General features: G+C 38.2%; 2 protein-coding genes across 2 annotated transcripts in view; both read right to left on the bottom strand.

The window, feature by feature from the left end:
- Window positions 1–10,453, bottom strand: part of fbxo34 (F-box protein 34) — a 30,123-nt gene extending 19,670 nt beyond the window's left edge. Inside the window, exon 1 of the mRNA XM_051647044.1 lies at window positions 10,156–10,453. The gene's annotated coding sequence lies outside the window, so the exon portion shown is untranslated. The remainder of the gene's footprint in view (window positions 1–10,155) is intronic.
- Window positions 10,454–11,625: 1,172 nt separating this feature from the next.
- lgals3b (lectin, galactoside binding soluble 3b) lies at window positions 11,626–22,718 on the bottom strand. Its single transcript, XM_051645996.1, has 5 exons — window positions 22,590–22,718; window positions 14,836–15,156; window positions 13,595–13,683; window positions 12,820–12,988; window positions 11,626–12,491 (listed from the first exon to the last, which is right to left on the bottom strand). The coding sequence occupies exons 1-5, from the start codon at window positions 22,716–22,718 to the stop codon at window positions 12,333–12,335; spliced, it is 867 nt and encodes a 288-aa protein (XP_051501956.1). The 3' UTR covers window positions 11,626–12,332.
- Between the last annotated feature and the right edge of the window lie 244 nt (window positions 22,719–22,962).

Consider the following 22,962-nt stretch of genomic DNA (forward strand, 5'->3'; position numbering starts at 1 on the left):
GATTTGCAAAATTACAGCTTGATCGGAAATGATGCCCAATACAAATATTCTGCTCAAGTGATATTTACCTTGATATTACTTTGGTTTCTTCAAACATCACTTGTCTCATATTTTATCTCAAGCAGGCTCTTCACTAACACTTTTGTCGACTTGGTTAAGAAGTATACAAACTTTTGAAAAGACTTTATTAGGCGGCAAAATTGTTATGTGTGGTGGAAATAACGCCACAACTGTGGGACAGTCATACTTTTGAAAAATTGATAATCATTTTCACACAATAAATCTTGAAATGGTTTAATGTTTATTTCAATCTTTAAGACTATCATAGTTCATAATTTGTATTTTCATAACGGATTTTCATAGTTTAATATTGAAAGTCTGGGTCAAGGCTAAAACAATAAAATCTTTACATGAATGGCATTTGAAAATAACTATAAATGAAGCGCTGGTAAAAATTCAGTTTCAATATAATAGTACAAACCCACTACACCAAAAACACTATGTCAATTAAAAACAAAAAGACTTGTTGATCAGAGGTAGATGGGTAAATTGCATGGATTAAGTCGGCATTCTTAATTGTGGAAAAAAAAAAAATGTTTCATGTGCTGCCCGAAAAATGCTGAGTGTGGCAAGCACACCACAAAACTGTGCCAAACAACTACTTCAAAGCTTTTCAATCTTGATGAAAAACACACTTAAACCCAGTTGTAGAGATACTGAATGGGCACAGAAGCAATCAGAACCAAGCACAGTAGACATGCCCATGTACAAACAAAAGCTTGCCACAAACTGCTGGATAATTCTTTCCCACCAGAGTTTGTATAAAAGCTCCCAGTGGTTTGTAGAGTGAGGTAAGGTACACCTCTCTGCACACATTCCCTTTAGCCCTGCCACATGACTCCAGGCAGAGTGGCCAGACAGGTTTTCTTCAAGTTGAGCAAGCAGTCCAGTTGTCAGATTTCCTTAGCAAGATCCGGTGGGCTGATTGCATTCAAACAGGTGGTCTGGCTGAACTGTTGTATGAAGTGTTCATTTTACTTCTTCAAAACTTATTTTCACTCCAAAAAAAATAAGGCAGACCGAACAGTACTATCAAAGGAGTATTGCCGCAATTCTGCATGTTTTAACATGACAGCTTTTGCTTAAAAAGAGTAGTTCACCTAAAAATGAAAATCCTGGCTCCATATGGGCTATACAAAAAGCACCATAAAAGCAAACCATAGGGTATGATTTTTGTGTGTTATTGCAAGTCTTCTGAAGCCACAAGTGACGAAAAGCCAGAAATTAAAGTCCTTTTCCTTCCACCCCAGCTATCCTTTATTCAAATAATGCACGTGAAGATGCATCATGCCTGGTTCTCTCATTTACACATAGCCTATTCGAATTCAGCCAGTTTGAATTACTGAAATTGCGAATGAGAGATGGCAGCAATGGCGGAAGATTTTCAGCGGAAAGCTACTTATTTTGGTCTGCACGCAAAGGTATCCTATTTAAAAGACTTTGAAAAGTGCATGAGTCCTATTGACTACTTAAAGGTATTTCTATGGTGCTTTTGATCTTTTTGGAGCTTGACAGCCCAGGTCACTGTATGCTTGTATTGCATGGAAAAGAGCAAACATTCTGCGAAATATCTTTTGAGATCCACAGAAGAAAAAATTTCTGGGGTGAACTATCCCTTTAAAACTAAAAATATCAGCAAAAATAAATCAACCTCTCTATTGGTCCGAGAGTATATTAAGGGTGTAACGGTTCTCGGTAAAAACCGAACCATACGGTTTGCCACCCACGGTTTGGTAAGCATTGGCACCGCGGTTCACCAAGTTTGACGCATATGGACCACAAGGTTTTGCAAAGAAAGCGCGTCAATTAGACATGCACAGTTACAACCTCCGCTAATGCACCTGAATGGATCTGTAGATGGAACGCTCCACCTGTGTATCACGTGGGTCAACTTGATGACATCACTGTTCTGCAAGCGTTGCATGTAGTTTAAAATGACAAGCGGAGAAAACGAGCCGCTGATAGAGAAGACCCCTGCGTTATTCAGGTCTCCTGTCTGGAAACATTTTATTTTTGCAGTCGATTACAACAGCAATAACGATAAGCGTCAAAAAACATTTACAAAGCAGGCACTGTTAGCGGACATTGCTTGACACGAGTGCTGTATCCTGGTAATTACGCCGAAATCACCAGGGAAATATAGTGCGAGGCACGCACAGAGCTGCAGATGAGCCGAAACTGCACACACTCAGTGCTAATTCGGACAGGCATAAAACAATAACTAAAGCGATTGGGGTGTTCGTTGCCAACGATATGTTTCCCTACTCCGCTGACGAAGATGTGTGATTCCGCATGAGATTAAAACACTTGAGCTGTGTCACAACATCCCTCGTTTCCATTTTAATAGCAAAGTTCTTTCTATAGTAATGTACAGCTTCCGAATATCGAATATACACCGATCAACCAAAACATTCAAACCACCTGCCTAATTTTGTGTAGCTCCCCCTCGTGCCGCCAAAACAGCACCCACCCTATTCTCCTCACCACAACTGTACAGAGCGATTATCTGAGTTACCGTAGACTTTGTCAGTTCGAACCAGTCTGGCTATTCTCTGTTGATCTCCCTCATCAACACAGCATTTCCATCCACAGAACTGCCCCTCACTGGATGTTTTTTTTGTTTTTGGCACCATTCGGAGTAAATTCTAGAGACTGTTGTCCGTGAAAATCCCAGGAGATCAGCAGTTACAGAAATACACAAACCAGCCCGTCTGGCGCATGAATCATCCATGCGATTATCTAATCAGCCAATCGTGTGGCAGCAGTGCAGTGTATAAAATCATCCAGATACGGGTCAGGAGCTTCAGTTAATGTTCACATCAACCACCAGAATGGGAAAAAATGTGATCTCAGTGATTTGGACCATGATTGTTGGTGCCAGATGGGCTGGTTTGAGTATTTCTGTAACTGCCGATCCTCCTGGCAGTTTTGCGGATGGAAACGCCTTGCTGATGAGAGAGGTCAACAGAGAATGGCCAGACTGGTTTGAACTGACAATGTCTACGGTAACTCATAACCGCTCTGTACAATTGTGGTGAGAAGTATATCATCTCGGAATACTATTCTAAGATGCGGGTTGGTGCTGTTTTCCCGGCACGCGGGGGACCTACACAATATTAGGCAGGTGGTTTTAATGATGTGGCTAATTGGTGTGTGTGCAGTAGAGTTTGAAATGCATTTTATGATGATGCATGAAGCGTAACAGTGCAGGTATTAAGTTAAAATGTTGATTTAGTAATTAGAGAAAAGGGTTATTTTTAGTTAAAGACCCTAACGAAAATTAACCATGGTTTTACTATAGTAATATTGTAGTAACCATGACTAACCTTTTCTGTGTAAAGTTAAATCCAATTTTACAATTTCGTTACCATGACGACGTAATGCTGTAAACTTTATTATATTATTAAGAACAGATGACAGAAAAGCCATCTGTTTGTACAGAGGCGTGCAGTCTCGTGGAAAGGTTCAAGAAGTCATTTTTGAAACAAAAATCAAATAATAAAATAGGGATATATGATTTCCTTAAGGTTTTCAAAACATGAATGACATGAAAAATAATGTTTTAAATATCAAAATATTTCTAAATGCTTAAAATATTTCTCTCTTTTTGGTCAAATTTAGTTTGTCAATTTTACGTTTACACTTGTTTTTTGAACTCATATTTTACATTATATATTTTTATAAAATATATATATTTTTATACATAAATTATTATATTTATATAATATTTTGTTATTATGCTATAGTAAAATATTTCTGTCTTAATTTCTTCACTTTCACACATTATTTTAATGCTCTGATTAAACCCATGAGCCCTTGTTTCTCATGAAGCAAAACCTGTGTCTCCTCTTTCTCACTGCATGTCATTAACAGCATGTATGAAACAGGAGCATTTGCCATTCCACGATTATTTAAAGTGAAACCGGAGGGCTTTGCATTCACTGTCACAGTTTATACTTATTTATATTTTCGTGGAAGTTTGGTACGAGCCAGTGCACGCATTGTCAGCAGAGGCTCGCGCCAAACTCCCACTTTCTGATTCAGAGCGCTTGAAGCTCTTCACGCGCTCTTCAGGACAGGAGCTGGTTGATGTCCACAGTGCGGCTCAATGACACTCGGACTCGGAGTTCAATTGAATGACACACGAACGCACCGTTCATGGCATTTATACAGTATATTCGCTTAAAATTCCCTTATTTGGGCACAATAGTGTGATTGGAATTAGAATGCCCAATAATCGAGGTTCTCAAATAACCGCGATCAGACGGTTTTTTAATAATCGCAACAGGCCTAATTGTGACCACCACTCTGCAGCCTATACATTTGTGATTAAAACAAAATACAAAAACACGTTCACCTCGAGCCATGATTTATATTTCAGTGATTATTATAATCAATTATTTTTATATTTATAATTGTTTTTGTCTTCATTTGTGTAAGTAATTTTCCGCCTGCATGTTTAGACGGATACTTGCCTGTCGGTAAATGGAAAGGTGGTTACTTTATATATATATATATATATATATATATATATAATTATTTTGATCACTTCATTATTTTAATTGCTTTTTCGCTTCGTTTGGAGTGCAATTTGAATTTAGAAATGTATTTGATTTGTTTTTCGTTGTTTAAATAAATTAATTTCTTTTTCGATGCAAAATCACTAAATTAAGAAAATTCACTGCTTCCTCAGCCCGGGTGTTGCGATGTAATTGGATATTGCGATATATATATATATATAGTGCCCGACCGATATATCGGTATCGGCGTATATGTTTACAGATATGCGCAGATATGAAAACTTTTTTTCAGAACATATAATGCAGAAAACAATGCTTTAGAATTGGTGTCATTATGTAGTTTGTCCAGCAGAGCGTGCTCTGACTCTGAGCTGACGGTGGCTCTGCAGGCAGGGCGGAGTTAAACAGTGCGGAGTTAAGCAGTGTCTTAGTTGCTAACTAGTTTTTGAAATACATACTGGAAAGTTAATAAACAATGACCCCATCATTTTCCCTTTTCAATATGACTGATATAAAGTTATTATGTCCCTGACAACCATGTCACACGTTTATCACATCTGTTTGCTGTTAGCCAACTATAGTTTGTCAGTGCAGTCAGTATTGTAGCAGATTGAAAGGTAAACATCAGAGCATCTTTTTGCAGCTCAGCAGACAATGGTGCGGTGGTGGATTGTGTCTGATGAGTGTTGATTTCATGCTACGTTGTTACCTATTTGGTGAGATGCAATGCTAGTCATATTTTACTCTCCGTGACAACGAGCTTATAGCTAACTAGCTAACCATGTAGCTACTTTCATACCTGTCAGCTGAGTGGAAGCTAATGTGTAAACATGTATTCACCAAACTGTTTTGTTCAGGATTCACAGTTTGGTACCCCCTTCAACCGAACAATTGAAGTCGTTGCATTTATAAAATGTAATATTTAAAAGTCTGGTTTTCCACCGTTGAAGGTTTCCCCTGAACTTGTATAGCAGAATACGGTGTAACACCACTGCTGCTGTTTTTCTCTTGTCTCGGCAGGTGTAAATGCTTCTTGTTTTACAATCTCCCCCTTATTGACTGGCAGTATTAAAATAGTCAGCATTTGACTGATACTAAACATACAGTACTGATGTTTATTTAGCTATTTATTTTATTTTTATTTATTCTTGATTTAAATGGTCAGCATTTGACTGATACTGAACATACTGATGTTTATTAAGCTATTTATTGTATTTTTATTTATTCTTTATTTTCTCAGTGTTCATTTCTAGAATTTGTTGACAATGTATAATATTAATTTCAAATATTCTTTGATAAAAATATTTAAGAAAGCGGCCTTTTGAGTACCTTTGCATAGTCATATCAGTGCAAAATCAGTGCACAATCCACATAGAAAAGGTCTGTTTTCATTCCAGCTCAAAAATTAACTATATCGGTCACCATATTAGTAATCTGTGAATTTTCCCCCTCTAAAATATATCAGTATCAGTCTCAAAACCCATATCGGTCGGGCTCTAATATATATATATATATATATATATATATCTCGTGAAGGAGGGAACAAAATAATTTATTCACACACAATGTATTTTCCCGGACAACGAAATACCCGACCGGTAGAGATTGCACAGATGAAGTAGGTTAGTTTCCATAGAGATGTTGCCCTTCACAACTGTTGTAAAGCCATCTTTCAAAAAGTTGAACAAAACACATTTTAATTGCACTTCATTTTTTTCCCCCAGTTTCATTTGAATTTTTAGTTTAAATAAAAATTGCTTTATTTTGTAGGCTTAACCCTAAGCTTACTTAACGAAAATTACCCCATAATACCACTTAGCGTCCAACCCTTGGTCGACCAAGACTCTTCTCATCGACTAAAGTTTGGTCGACTATTAGAGGGCAGCCCTAGACATTACATCCTGAAAAGAGAGCTCACACGTACAGAAGCCCGTTTTGTCCATGTTTTATCACTTTTTCCTGTCATGTTTTCTCATGATCTCAACATAAGAGTTGTTTTCTCGTGATCACGGCTCAAGTGTAAATCACTGCAGAATCATTCCAGAGATGTCATTAAGTATTGCAATGTCAGAGCAGGACGGCGTCACATATCTCATTAAACAAGACTTGACGGCAGATAAAACAGCTTTGTGCCACTGAAACAGTGTATCTGAGCTTCAATGATTTTGTGAAAAAACGGGATCTGTGACGAGTTAATTAGTCTGAAAATCACTCATTAATTTACTCTGTTTTAATTTTTTAACAGAACACAGTAGCTTCTTAACTCATACTGTATATGAAGCCTTTGAGCCTTCATTTGGTTATTACATATTTTTTTATAAACACTAGCTAAAAAAAAGACGAAAACGTCATAATAGCATTAAATTTTATTGCTAGTTGTGCATCATTTTTTGACCACCAGATGGCAGTAAATTGAACCTTGCACAGAAGCTTTGATTACGATCCCAATTTCAATATGTCTGTAATGAAAGCCCTGTTGCTTCAGAAAGCTTAATTTTCCCATCATTACTCCATGGATACCGGATTATGACTGAGAGATGCAGGTCAGCAGACTTGCGAGTCACAAGATAAAACTGAGATAAAATCCATCTCCTTGATATAGAGAAGCCTACTGTTGGGATAAACAGAAGATGAAGATGCTTTGCCTGTGACGATGACCTGCTCCAGGCGCAAAAAGGTGTCTTCTCGTGGGAACTTTAAGTGGAAATCAGGAGAACAAGAAAGAAAATTAAGTCGTGATCACGAGAAAACAAGACAGAAAAAAAATGTGATAAACCATGGACAAAATGGTCTTCCGCACACATGTGCACATACCCCTCACAACACTTAGGGCTACCACTTTGGCCACCGGGAGCAGTCCTTCTCATTTCGGTAAGCACAGACCAATTTTAGCTAAAGAAAAGTCAACCTACTGTTTCTGATTACACTGTGAGATCAGTCTGATTGAACTTGGAATATTCCTTATACAGCCTACCCATAGCAAAATGTGCTTACACCTTGGAACTGTCTACTGTGACTTACATTGCCGCCAGCTAAAATAAAATGACCTAAAAAGTGATTGCGCAAATGTTACAAACCTGAATAAACTCAGCCAGTCAGATAACAAAAGGAAAGTTTAACTAGATCTAAATCCAACCGCAAAAGAAACTACCCTTCTACCACATCATCTGACAAACAACCGTGAGGAAGTTGATCATGTCTATAATGGGATGTATGGCTTGGTTTTGACATGCCACATAACAGCAGACAGTTGACCAGTGAAAGATAAAAGCCACTCATTGCACTCCTGATATGCAATTACCAAAACTGCACCGCTTCAAAATGCTCATTTCCCCTCCCCCATTACAGAAAAACAAGGCATTTGGATCAGCCCCCTGTTGGTAACAACTGACCTGTAAAATAACAGCCAGGCTTCAGCTAAAAATCTGACTACAAGCTTGTCTTCAAGAAAGCGAACTTGCACAAACGTGTTACAAAATGCTTAACTAACCGAAGATTCAACTGCACAAACTACTTTTGGAATTAACTATGAACTTTTCCCACTTTAAATTATATTCTCCACATATTATTACAGATCATTTATCATTTAGCCAGACTGTGAGTTTGAATCACTGCCTCACAAAGGGGCAAAGTTCAGATGTCTAATCAAGTAGTTAAACATTTATATTTATTAGTGCTGTCGAAGTTATTGCGTTACTGCAAAATTCCTTTAACACTGTTAACGCGTAATATGACCTTTTGAATAAAACGTAGTTCATGACAGGCGAGTCAATTCGTGCAAAAGCCGCTAATGTCACATGCATTGACCGTCAGGAAAACAGATGGTGGGAGATATGCCGATACCTGCGCCATGCATTTGATCAATGTAGCACAGCAGTCTTACACTGCGAGGCACGGCACGAAATTTGCGAGGCGTGGTGCGAGCGCGAAGTGAAAGTGCAAGAGCGAGGCGATTGTCTGTATTCCGCTACTGCTACGGGTCGTTGAATAACGTATAACGTGCCAGTAAAGGCAGCCGGTGGAGTTTCTGGTGCCCCCCTAGGGAGTTGGTGCGTTACGCAGACTGTGTAATATACGTGTAGGGAGTGGCGGTACTGATTAACGGCTAACGGAATATGCAGAAGTTGAAGACATTGCTGGAACCCTGCAGGTAATCTACACTGTCATTAACCCATTTAATCCCACCGGTTACAATCATGACCGGGGTCTAAAGGGAGTTTTTGATGTATTTTGCACAGAGTTGTCAAATGTAAATGACAGTGCAGACTTTTTTGCATATCTGTCAAAACTCAAAAAAGCAGCAAATAAATCCTATCATAATACACTTACAACTAACATATTTAGTACATAATTTGAATTGAGTTGTGCGGTGTTCATTTTCTGTTGTTCAACTCTGATGGTAGGGTAGGTTTTGTGTGGATGACTGAAAAATACATCTGGATGAAGCATATTTTGTCCACTCATGTTTATAAAGATATTCCGATTAATCGCGATTAACTACAAAAATTATGTGATTAATCGCGATTAAATATTTTAATCATTTGACAGCCCTAATATTTATATTTTCTTTGCTTCTTAAGCATCACATTCACCTAGTCCTTTAAAAGTGTCCCATGTTCTTCCAGGTTGTATTGTACATATGCAAATGGATAGCAAGATGTTTGTTTGTTTGTTTCAGGTTAAATAACTATGACAGAAGAGATGTTCAGTCAGAAAGCTGGAGTAGGCTACATTATCTTATATCCTCAAGTTGGTTCTATGATTGCCTAATTTAGTATGTTTGACCAAAGTCTCTTTATATCACACATATGAAAGACTTTAAATGTCAGTAAGACCATTTAAATATGGACTTCGAATCACAAACCACCTTTAACCAAATACCCTTTAACTCTGTATATAAACTAGCATTAGCCTAAAACCTCTAGTGTCAGATGCACTTACAAACGAACCAAAGCTAAAACTTCATTTAAATGAAAATAAATAAAACACACATAAAACAGATCCACCCAAGCTGAAGACAGGCCCTTGCACCAAAAGAGTCGACAAAAGTTTTTATCGGTGACCAGAAGTCCAACATGTGCCATATCATCTCAATAACACCTTAATAAAAGTATAAAGTTGCTAAATGTAAAGAAAATACCTGGAAACTATAAAAACAACACAAAATACCTCCAGTAATAAATGTGACATTGCTGCGTCCATCCTCATTAGCACTGAAGCTAACTGACAGAAACGCCATCACACACATCTGCCTTTTAAAAGAGATAATGATACAATTATATGGACCTAAATCCACATGTATGTCAATAAATCAACAAAATAAATCATACAGAGTTCTAAAAGTCTATATTCAAGCTGTATGTCCCGTTTTATGGGCTGATTAAATGCTGGTTCCGCACAGCATATGCCAAAACGAGCCCAATAAGACAAACACAGGACAAATGATATATTTTCACCATTTCAAATGCACACTATAGCCATTGAATCACAGTAAAAGATGCAGAAAGTAATATATATGACTGACACGAATGAGTAACAAACCAAACATGAGGAAATAGCAGATTAAAAAACTGACCTGAGCTAAGAAAATTGAACAAAAGTCGAGAACGAAGGGGTGAATTCACTTGCTGAGGGAGGAACTCTTCGACACTTTGTCCTTCTATCTTTCCTCGGGTGAATTCATCTCATGTTGTCATAATTTTAAGGCTTGGATCCCGCAGGACTCAACGCTTCTTGCTTTGGTGTGTTTAGCTCTAATAAGGTGAGCGAGCGCGCTGCGGGCACAGCCTCATATAATGTGAGCACGCGCACACACAGATGCGCGAGCGCGCACGCAACCACCTACACGCAAACAAAATAAATGTAAGATTTACGCGTTTCGATTTAATAACAAAATTCCATCAAATTGAATTGGGTAAAATGTAACTAAATGAAATCTTAATTTTATTAATTTAATATTGATAAAGATTACACAATAACATTTTTGAATTAATTTTGTTATGAAATTTAAATGCGTAAATTAAAATCTTAAAAATAGCTAAAAATATATATTTTTGAGTTTAGCAGGGGAAAGTAGAGCAGTGTTAAGGGCTGGCAAATTTATTATAAAGTGTTAATAGCTTTGAAGGACTTTAAAAACTGACTTTTTGTCCTACAAAAATGCACCATGGCATTTTGTTGAAAATTATGGTTAGTATTTTGTTAGGAAAATCGGTTTTATAATTTATAATATTACTTTATAATAATATAACCACATATTCAAAATTGGGGGACCAAATGTAATAATGTAAGAATCAGTCTTTAAATTACACATATTGATTTAGCACTAATGTAAATATTAAAGGGGTCTTGACATGAGTAATTAAATTTTCCATAATCTTTTGACATGTAAGATTTCATTGTACTATAAAAACACACTGAAAGTTTCAGATCTCAAAAAACAAAAAATAAAAAAAAAGGCATGGTCTATGATGGTTAAGGTCCTACTTATAGAATTAATAAACATGATTAATGCATAACTGATCATTACTCACATAGTTATACATGTCATATTACATTTGTCAGGATAAATATTCATATAGGGTATTTCATATTTTAATGCACACAACTACAAACCTGTTAAGCATTATATAATGTTTGAGTTTTTAATTGGTTATTTTGTTAACACTTTTGAGTCAGTAAAAATTCAGGTAGCAGCGGAAAAACTGTCTAAAGAAATAAAACTGTACTGTATGTTTACATGCACATGCATGTATCCTTGGGTTGGAAATGTATATAAAGAATCAAGCAGTAAACCAATGTGGATTGTTGTGATGTACAGTATATGCATGGATAAACATGCTTGAAATATGTGCACTCAGCCATACAATGCTGGAGGCTTTATATCTGGGTTGCAACAGGGTTCAACTCTCAAGAGTCAACAGGTGCTCCAGGCTCTTTATAAAGGGACCTCTGAATAATTAAGGTCAGTTCTTTTAGATTTCTGTCATAGCAACAGTCTCTGACCGAATGTTTCCATGATTAAAAATGCAACACTGCCCTGACATCAGTTTACAGTGGTGTTATTTTATTTATATTGCTGGAAGTAAATGTGTTCCAATCAGATCTCACACATGACTGTAATTACAGACACCCTACTCACCGTTTACATTTGTTGTGTTTCTTTAATCCTTTGGAATCATTCAGAATCATGCAATCTTTGGCACTGGCTGCAATTGAAGCTAAACTACATTCATACAGTACTTATTACTAGTTCCACATTAATTATGCACTCGACTATGACTGGCAACAATCAAATTCATAATATCCATAACAATATTTATAGCCATCATAATATCATAATCATCATCTTTATCCTTCTCAGAAATGTAGCATACAATGCACACTATATTCTGTCTAATATAATCTTTTCTGAATTACCTTTCACTACATCCTTAAAAGTTTATTTAAACCCAAACCCTCCCTGGCAGTGTAACAGACCCACTATAGAGGTTTCAAAGATAACTACGTCATACCATTCTAGCACTAAGCAAAAATATGTGAAAAACAGGATCTAACATGATTTACATGAAGATTTATATCACTCTAATATCTATAGTCAATATAAACTCACATTGACACACATGGTTTTTAAAAAAAGTAAGAAAGTTCATTATTAGAGGTAAAAGAACCAGCATGGTTGAATTTTGGAAGTATATTGGGTAGTTTATATAGAGGAGTCATATAACTTGGAAATATCACAGAATTATCATCTTATTGCAGTGTCTCCACATTGACAGATTTGAGGGTGACATCATTGTAGATACTAAGACCTTTGATTTGGTCGAGCTCACGGATCCGATGTTTGAACTCTAGAAGGTGAGACTTGTTCACTGCCACTTTGAATTCAGTGTTTGTGCACAAAATCTTCAGCTGAAAAAAAATAAAATAATAATAATTATATATATATATACATACACATACATATACATATACATCTTAATTAGTTCCAATTGAACAACCATGGAATAAAACGTAGTTTTGGACCAGAAATAGAAATGACACAAACTTTTATTTGTCACTGTATTTCTAGTGAGGATGTTTTGCGGCTTATTTCTCCACTGTTCAATTGAAATCCAACTTTTTCATATCTTTGACATTCACTAACTTGTCTTTAAGAGCCTACAACAAATGTTTATGACTTTTGAACAAAACTATTGAGATGAAAACAAAAAACATTATGGTTTAATGCCACGCTCACCTCAAAAGGCTTTCCTGCGACAAAAGGGAAGGATGGGGTCTCTCTCTCTTCTCTGCCCCACTGGTTTCCAATCAGACTGTTTCTCACAATCACTTGCTTTCCGTTTTCACTGAAGCGGGGGTTTAAATGAAGTGCAATGTCTTTGCCTTTATTCAGATTAAGAGTGATACTAATTTAAAGAGAAAACATAACATTACAAAAAGGATTAATACATGAGGAGACCACATGAAATCAAAATTGACCCTATTTATCCTAATACACTTTCCTGGTCTTATTGTGAACGATTCATCGGTGCATTATTTAAAGGGAAAAAAATCATTGCTCCACCTCTGAAACCACTTTCCTTTGGGCTGACATCACCAATCCCTCTTACTTTTACAACCCCTCCCCTCCAAGCACAAGTCATTTAGAAATAATTCTTCACAGTCCAATCAATTCCTAATGGATCAACCCAGGATAGGTATAATTTGGAAATATGTGACATTACAGCAGTAAAATGGGCTGTTTCATGCTGACTTCAAGTTACAATTTCACATGGGTCTGGTGCAAAAAACAATTGTGACTACATGAATTCAGCTCTTAAAGCACTGATTTTCTCAAAAAAAAAAAAAAAAAAACCTTTCTAGTTTTTCTCAATCAATAGAGGAGACTTATTCTTAATTTACAAATGGACAAAAAAGTGCTCACAACCCAATTTATTAAGTAAATTAAATTGTATTATTATTACATATAATGGCTTCAGTGTGTTAAATGTCTGTTGTGTGTTTATCCTTACAGTTTAGCATTGGGCTTGACCTCTCCATTGATGGTGATAAGCATTTTGTTGTAAACTCCGCTATGTAGAGGGAGGTCAAAAGGCACAGTCTTGCAAAGAGACATAAAGGGTCAATCCATAATACAGAAAAAACAGTGGCATATACTGGTTACTTTATGATTTCTTAAAGAAATACTCTGGGGTTCAAAACAAGTTACGCTCTTTTGACAGCATCTGTGGCATGTTGTTAATTGCAACAAAAAAAAAAAAATCAAAAAAAAAAAGTTTACAATTTACACTTAGAATGGAAGTCTATGGGGCAAGACATACTGGAACGTTTCAAAGCAGAAATGTGAAGCTTATATTTTTGTATTGCAAGCACTTAGAAATGAATTCAAATTAAATTCTTCTGTACAAATGTGTGTTATTTGAGCTGTACAGTTGTTGTTTTTTTTTCCTCCCCAATTATGGATTGCCCAATTCCCAATGCGTTCTAAGTCCTGGTAGTGACGTAGTGACTCGCCTCAATCGGGGTGGCGGAGGACGAATCTCAGTTGCCTCTGCGTCTGACACCGTCAATCCGTGCAACTTATCACGTGGCTTGTTGAGCGCGTTACTGCGGAGATGTAGCGCATGTGGAGGCTTCATGCTATTCTCCGCGGCATCCACGCACAACTCACCACGCGCCCCACCGAGAGCGAGAACCACCTTATAGCGAACACGAGGAGGTTACACCATGTGACTCTACCCTCCTTAGCAACCGGGCCAATTTGGTTGCTAGATGTTTATATTGTTTTTTTAGCAGTCAAACTACTTTTCTAGGCAAGCTGAATTCCGACTTTACATGGTTATGAAGACCTATTAAAATGTAAAAATATTAGACATAACTTTGTACAGACAAGATTTGTTAGCAATTCTATCACATTAGTCTCATGTTAACATTTATAATGTTTACATCTTGTGGCTATACTTTTGAACAAGGTGTATTTTTACATTTATACCAGTGCAACGTCTTGCCCCATAGACTTTCATTGTAAGTACATTACTGTAATGTACGCATGATTGTTGTTCACTTTTACAAACTGAGGTATGACTCGAATGTTATATAGCTTATCTTGTATTTAACCCAGAACATTCCTTAAGCATGATCCAGATATTTGAATATTCACTACCCCTCTGTATTTAAATGGCATTCTAAGGAAAATGAAACCACCAGAACAAACACTTTAATGGCTGTTGTACAAATCCAAGAAGAGTCTCACTAATGGTTTTGGAGCTTGTTCAGGAGCACCGTAAGGGCCGGTTTGTGGAGCCGGTCCAGGCCACCCCGGAGCAGTGGGTTGTCCAGGCTGACCAGGCCAGGTCGGCTGAGGTGGTTGCCCTGGCCAGGCCGGGTTAGCGGGCTGCCCAGGCCAGGTCGGGTTGGCGGGCTGCCCAGGCCAGGTCGGGTTGGCGGGTTGGCCGGGCCAGGTCGGGTTGGCAGGTTGGCCGGGCCAGGTCGGGTTGGCAGGTTGGCCGGGCCATACAGGGCCTCCTGACTGTTGGTTGTTTTGTTGTGGAAAATCACCAAGGGCATCCGAAAGCTGAAATGCAACATAAAATAAATTATAACATTATATTTGTTGTTTTCAAGTAGATAAATACAGTAATGAAGACTAAGATGTACTTACATTCATGATATCTGAAAACCAAACAGAGAGAAAGGTTAGTATCATGTCTTGTCATGAATCATACTAAATAAAATACTTAAATATAGCTACATATTCAGGATCTGTATCTAAAATGAATCAGGAGCAGTAAATTAATACTAATACAACAAACTGGAAAGTTTGAAATTTATTCATTGTAATACATTTTTGTGTGCATGTTGAAACCTGGCATGCACAGGTGATACCGGGCGACAAACATCGGAAAGTGCACAGTTTAGAGCGGTTTTGTATTGAAGAGCCGCTATGTGTATGAGTGTAAATGTCAACATCATTATACAGTACATGTCTAAAGGATTGAAGTCTGTCACGCAAAACATGGGCTCTTTAATATAATCCAATTGGTCTGCCTTTTTATTGCAACCATCAGAGCTGTTTCTGGGCATATGGGGTGCCCTAAACGAAATTGTACTTGGAGACCCCTTCTCTCTTCCCTCTCAGGCCACAAGGGGGCCCCCTATAACTGTCTAATTGAGACATTACAGCAATCTGAGTCATACTACTTACAAAAAAAAAAAACAACCTTGCTTTGCAATGTTCCAAAAGTTACTTGTAAGTTGTAACTCAATGCCCATTTACGACACAACTAGGATAAATTGTAACGTATGCCCCAGGTGTTTTGCCTCATAGCTGTTACTATATTGTGTATTTTAGATCAGCTGGAATGCTGTACACATGGAACTGTCCATATGTTTTATAGGTTAGCGCATGGTATAAATGTTCTCTTTTATTCTGTAGGAATTTTTATTCTGTAGGAAGCAGTTTCTCTTTGAAAACACCATTACATTCTGTAGATGTTTGTTATAACAGCTTTCATAAGTTTTGAAATTACTGGGTCCCTGGAAGTGCATTACATGCTCCCATGATGCTCTCTGTTGGCTGTCCAATCACAGTAGAGATTAAGGGAAGATAAAGTGTTGATGACTCACAAATCCAAGAAACCACCAACCACACCCCTTGTCACAATGCGAATAAGGAGCCAGAGGGGATGTGTGATGTTTACAATAGACATTTGGTAACTAAACAGTTTTAGCCTTTTTAACTGAATGCACACTGCATAATGGTGCAGCATATTTTAAGCAATTAAATTTACTTAAGTTTGATTTGGGTACAGAACTTTTAACATACATTTTTAAAGGATAGTTCCCCCAAAATAAAAACATTCTGTCATAATTTACTCATCCTCACATTGTTCCAAATCCATATGGCTTTTTCTTTAATGGAACACAAAAGAAGTTAGGCAATATGTTAAGTCACCACTCACTTTAATTGCATATTTTATCCATACAATTAAAGTGAATGGTGACTGTGTAACATATGTTCTGGACTTTAGTTTTGTATGGACTCTTATTTTGAAATCATGGTTTAGTTCTTGGTCTTGTCTCTGTTCCTTGTTCCCCTCTGATTGTTCCCCAGGTGTTTCTTGTTTACCTGGTTAGTCCCTGTGTATATACTACCCACCTGTTCTCCCTTGCTGTGTCCGAAAACATTCACTATTTCCTACATAGTGAATGGCAGTGAGTGCACTATGTCTCAGCAGTGAGTGAACGAAATGAGTGTGTGAATTCAGACGCTGAAGTATATACAGAGTATTGAAGCTCTGGGGCTGTCGCAGAAACAACGAAAAAGAATACAAACTTTTAAACTACTTGGGCCTTACTTGACATTCTTATTAAATAATATATAAATACAACAAATCTTCATTCTGTTTGTCATTTTTAATATATACGTTAATATAAAGAGTAAACACATTTTATCAATGTACATTATTGTATCTATTTGTTATACTTTAGTATATTTAAACAACAATACAAGAGGGTAGCGTTTCTGGGCGCATCGCGCCCTCATCCAACCAAATTATCATAACCTACATGTTATAACCGAATATTTAAATCATCCACAGAATTATCATTTCCACTGTGTGCAGTCTCCGGAGTTAAAATAATACTACCTCAGTGAATTATTTTGTAAATAAAGAATTCTTCAGCTTAATGGCAAAATTCTGTATAAAATATAAAGAGTACATTTTAAAATGTATCTGTATGTTTTGCCTGTCTATATTTTATTTTAATCAAGTAATGATTTGTCAAAAATGTATTTAATACATTCAGCATGAAATAAAACATTGCAAGAGTGAAGGAAGCAGTAAACACCCAGCTCGTATGTCTTCCCCGTGCTGGATTATGAGCTATTAACTGTCATCGAGTGTAAATCGAATGTACACTTGAAATCAGATTGCATTGTGGGCAATAATGAGTGAGAAAAGTAGGGAACGAGTGGCTCACTCAGAATTCAGACACTCTTACAAAATGGCGGGCACCCAAGGGGGCGATTTCAGACTGTCTTTGTCAGATCTTTTCCTTTGTAGGCTGTGGTGTTTGTTGTGTTCTGGATTCTTGGGTTTCCTGTATTTCTTGACATTTTGGGTTTGTTTTGAGTTTTTATTACTCTGCGATTAGATCTGCCTCTCTTATCTCAGCATAAATTACAGACTGAGGCTGTCATTCTGCTTAACATTGTCTTTTGAGTTTCATGGAAGAAAGTCATACATGTTTGGAACAACAAGAGGGGGAGTAAACGATGATAGAATGTTCATTTTTTGAGGGAATTACTTTGTTTAACATTTCTATTGTTTTCCCCTTTTCAGAATCAGAATGAGCTTTATTGCCAAGTATGCTTACACATACAAGGAATTTCTCTTGGTGACAGGAGCTTCCAGTACACAACAATACAAAAACAGCAACAAGACTTTTAAAAAATAATTTAAATGTAATAAAAAATAGATAAATATTGAAAAGAAAAAAGTATATATAGAATACACAATAGACAATATATACATATATATATATATATATATATATATATACATACATATATACACACACACACACACACACACACACCAAACTGCAATGTATTAATTTTTTTTTTAAAAGTATTCACATTCGAAAGATGCACACGCATGAATACAGCTGCAAGTTATCCCCCAGTCAACAGCATATACTACTGTGCCATTCAAAGAACACTGCAAGTTCAGACTTGATAACATCCTCTTCGAAAGCCTGTGGATTTTTCTGGGCCTGTTAATCCCACAATAGGACTATCACTTATTTAAAGCTAGCAAAAGTACAAGTAAAATCCAACATTGTGTTTAGAAAGTGTCCAATTATATTTTCAATTTCTGTAATACTTAGTTGACATTCCACCTTAAGGCCAACCCACCTACTTTCGTTTGCTTTAGGCAAACCAAACTCATCAAACTCATCGTTTGAATATCAATTTGCAAACAAAGTCCAAATTCAAATCTATTAACCTGAAAATGTGATACAGTCAAAACAGAAAGCATATACCTGTTTGGTTTAGTGAATAGCACACAGATGATATTCTTGAAAAGTCTGAAAGTAGAAACGAGAACTGGAAGTCCGGGTGGAGTTCATAAATTCTCTCTCACGCCCCTAAAATCCTCCCTACCACGTTTGAACAGAGGCCGCACCCACTCATACACAAACAAACACAAACTGAGCTTCATGGGAAATTGTACGACGGCATTTTAGTGCCACTTAATAATAATAATAATAATAATAATAATAACAATAAGATTTCAAGAATAAAGTCGTAATACTTTCAGAAGAAAGGCAAAATTACGAATATGAAGTCGTAGCATTATGAGATTAAAGTCGTAATATTTTTAGAATAAGTTGTAAGAAAAGTTACATCAAAGTGATGTGGTGGACAGCAATAAAGTGGAGCATCTGAGTCTTTGGATACAGTAAACACCACTAACCAGGGAGATAACATTGGCTATACAACTTTGTTGTCAAGTTAGCCAAGCTGAATTTGTGGGAAGTTTTTACGAGCCCCTCTGTTCCTGGGGCTTTCAGCCACACCAATATGGACAAGATGGCAGATTGTGGATCTCATGGAAAAAAGGTGTTGTTATGAGCTGTTATGTGGTGTATTATTGACATGCCCAAAATGCCCTTGCTCGAATGTCTCAATGCATTAATGCCTTAATGCATTCAACTTGAACTTAAAGAAATGTACTTGTTTTTTCCCCAGACACAGTGGACAGTCGTAAAGAAAATAAATCAGGCAAAAATGGTAATACTTTCCCCCTTTTTTTTTTTTTTTTTTTTTTTTTTATACAAGAGTTTTGAAAAGTAAAAAAAAAAAAAAAAAAAACATTTTATACCAATCAAATATAAAGTTGATAACAGATAAGATGTTTTATTAGAATGATCCAATACATACACTTATAGTACTTATTCACTAAACTAATTTCTTTGTTTATAGAGTACATAAGTAATTCCTTTCATATATACAGTACATATCCTAATTTTGCATTGTTTCCTTTATCAGAAAATAAAAACCTATTCTGTTATATTTATCACAAAAAGCACCATGGTATTACAGTTTTTTTTTTTTTTTTTTTTTAAACATTGGTATTTTTTTAAGTACCTTGGAGTACCATTACAATTTCATGAAATATGTATACAGTAATCTTGCAGTACCATAGTATTACCCTGGTAATACCACTTTGCTTCAAAGTCTTCAAATCTTTTTCTTGTCTCATCACTCTTCACTTTCTCTCATCTCTGCTCCATCACTTCATCCTGTCATCGTTGATGCTTCCGCTCTGACCTCATCATCCTCTTTATACAACTGACACATTGTATAGTACTTATTCTTAAATTCCTTTCATATTAATATAATGTTATTTTACTAAAATTCTGTCATTAATATTAAGGACCTTACATCAATAGGTGATGGGACTGCGATGACAGTTCCAAATTAACTTATTATTTTTAACACTCTTCCCTCTGCTGCTGACACTGTTCCTTTTATCCACGCTGCTGCTCACTGCAATACAAATCAGCTGTTAGTCAATTCCCGCACAGGTGTGAATCCTTTTCCACTCACCTCTCCCGGCTTCGCTCTCCAGAGATCGGTGCTCGACCACTCCCCCTCTTCCACATACCCCCACCGCCCGACTCAGGCCGGGGAGCCATCCCATTTTGAGAGAGGAAATCAGCCACAGGAACTGTCTCACCTCCTTTTTGGTCTTGGGTCTCGGGCAGGTCGCAATTGCTGCTGTTTTATGAATTTGGGGATGCACCTGTCCATGTCCCAAGTGGAAGCCCAGATACTTTACTTCTACCCATCCAATTACACACTTTTTCGGGTTTGCTGTGAGACCCGCCCATTTTAGCAATCTCAGGACAGCCCTCAGATGTTGGATGTGCCGCTGCCAATCATTGCTATAAATTATAATATCATCTAGATAGGCAGCGGCATATGCAGCATGCAGGCGGAGGACTTTGTCCATGAGTCACTGGAACGTAGCTGGGACCCCAAACAAACCGAAAGGAAGGGTTACAAATTGGTGTGAGCCAAACGGAGTGGAAAATGCCATGTTTTCCTGGGACATGGGAGTCAAGGGGATCTGCCAGTATTCCTTTGTCAAGTCCAGTGTCGAATAAAAGCGCACTGCGCCTAACCGATCGAGCAGTTCCTCAATGCAAGACATTGGATACGCGTCAAATTTTGACACCACATTGACTTTTCTATAGTCCACACAGAACCGAATCGAGCCGTTGGCTTTTGGGACCAAGATCACCGGGCTGGACCAGTCACTATGGGACTCGTCAATTACCCCATATCGAGCATGGCCGTAATTTCTTCTCAGACCACTTGTTTTTTGTGCTCTGGTAGTCGATAGGGGCTTGACCTTACCACTACCCCTGGGACCATTTCAGTGTGGTGTTCTATGAGGTTGTACGACCAGATAGAGGTGAAAACACATCAGAAAACTCTGTTTGCAACCTGGCAACCTCCTTGACTTGGGACGGTGAGAGGTGGTCTCCACAAGGAACCGGGGTATTTTGAAATGCTGCTTTTAAATTCATCTCCAGTCCCAGCTCCTCTCTCTCCTTAACAACTGTCGCCAATTGCACTCTCTCCATAATTTTAGGAGATTGAGGTGGTATATCTGCCGTGCTCCACCTATATCCGTTCGCTTCACCTCATAGTCTACTTCCCGACTCATCGTGTGACCTCAAAGGGCCCTTGCCACTTGGCGAGTAATTTAGAGCTCAACGTGGTAATAATACGAGGACCTTATCTCCCTGTGAAAATTCCCACAGCTGAGTGCCGCTATTATACACCTGGGATTGACGTTCTTGAGACTGGAGTAAATTCTCCTGTGTGAGTTGCCCTAATGTGTGAAGTTTTGCTCTCAGGTCAAGAACGTATTGAATTTCGCTTTTACTCTCCGAAGGTCTCTCCTCCCAATTTTCCCTCAAGATGTCTAGAATTCTGAGAGGCTTATGCCCATATAATAATTCAAACGGGGAAAACCCTGTGGAGGCTTGCGGGACCTCTCGTACTGCAAATAACAGGGGTTCAAGCCACTTATCCCAATTTCCCACATCCTTGTGTACAAACTTCCGAATCATGTTTTTAAGAGTTCGATTAAAACATTTGACCAGGCCATCTGTCTTTCTGAGGATGGTAAACACTGGTGTGAATCGAATTAATCCCCAATAATTCATAAAGTCTGCAGAGTGTACATGTCATAAACAAGGTGGCCTGATCAGTTATGATCTCTTTCGGGATCCCAACTCGGGAGATCATTTTGAAGAGTACCTCCACAACACTGGGTGCTGAAATGTTGCGCAGGGGCACTGCTTCAGAGTATCGCGTTGCATAATCCACCGAGACTAATACAAAGCGATGCCCCCTTGCCGTCCATTCTAATGTCCTGACGAGGTCCATGCCAATTCTTTCAAAGGGGACCTCGATCAACGGAAGAGGACACAATGGCGCTTTTGAAGTGGCCGGTGGATTCACCAACTGACATTCGCGACATTTAGCACACCACATGCGTACATCCCCGCGAATACCCGGCCAATAAAACCGGGCCATTAGACGGTTCAGTGTCTTGTCTTGCCCTAAATGTCCTTCCATCGGATTAGAATGAGCCGCCTGGAAAACCAATCCCCCATGGGGATTTCCTGGAGGACCAGAAGGGCGGAGCCCTCCCTTCCCTGACGTGGAGCTGAGGTTGACGGCTCCGGCTCAGCCTCCCCAGCCAGTGCCATGCACACCCCACACCAAACTTTCCTATCACAGGACCCATCCATACACATTCCCCTCAACAATGTTTGAAATGGTGGCCAATTTTTTCCCAGAATCAGTGGATGGGTGAGGCGAAGACTAACCACCATCTCTGTTCTATGCTTTTGACCCCGAAATTGGACTGTAACAGGCACTACAGGGTAATTGTGAACATCCCCATGTACACACCTCACCTTCACCCGGCGTGCTGTACCCAATTCCTCCCCTTGATCCAAGCATTGGTGAATTGAGGTCTGATTACAGCCTGAATCCACCAAGGCTTGATATGTACCCCCTTGGAGAGTCACAGGTATGCGATACATCCCTGCTCTTTCGGGGGTGGCCTGTGGTATGTCGGGGACCTGGACCCCCAACTTCATCACCTGGCATTGGTTCTAGAAATGCCCAGGCTCCCCACAACGCCAACACATCGGCCCAGGCTTTACACCCACACCTGCGGCTACAGATTCCCCAACCTGATGGGAAGAGGGAGAAAATACAAAGGGCCCAGGGAAACCCTGGCTCCGGGAAACTGGCTTTGGGGCATTACCCCCCTTTTCCGGGGTG

This window comes from Myxocyprinus asiaticus, chromosome 20 (assembly GCF_019703515.2).
Source record: "Myxocyprinus asiaticus isolate MX2 ecotype Aquarium Trade chromosome 20, UBuf_Myxa_2, whole genome shotgun sequence".
NCBI lineage: Eukaryota > Metazoa > Chordata > Actinopteri > Cypriniformes > Catostomidae > Myxocyprinus > Myxocyprinus asiaticus.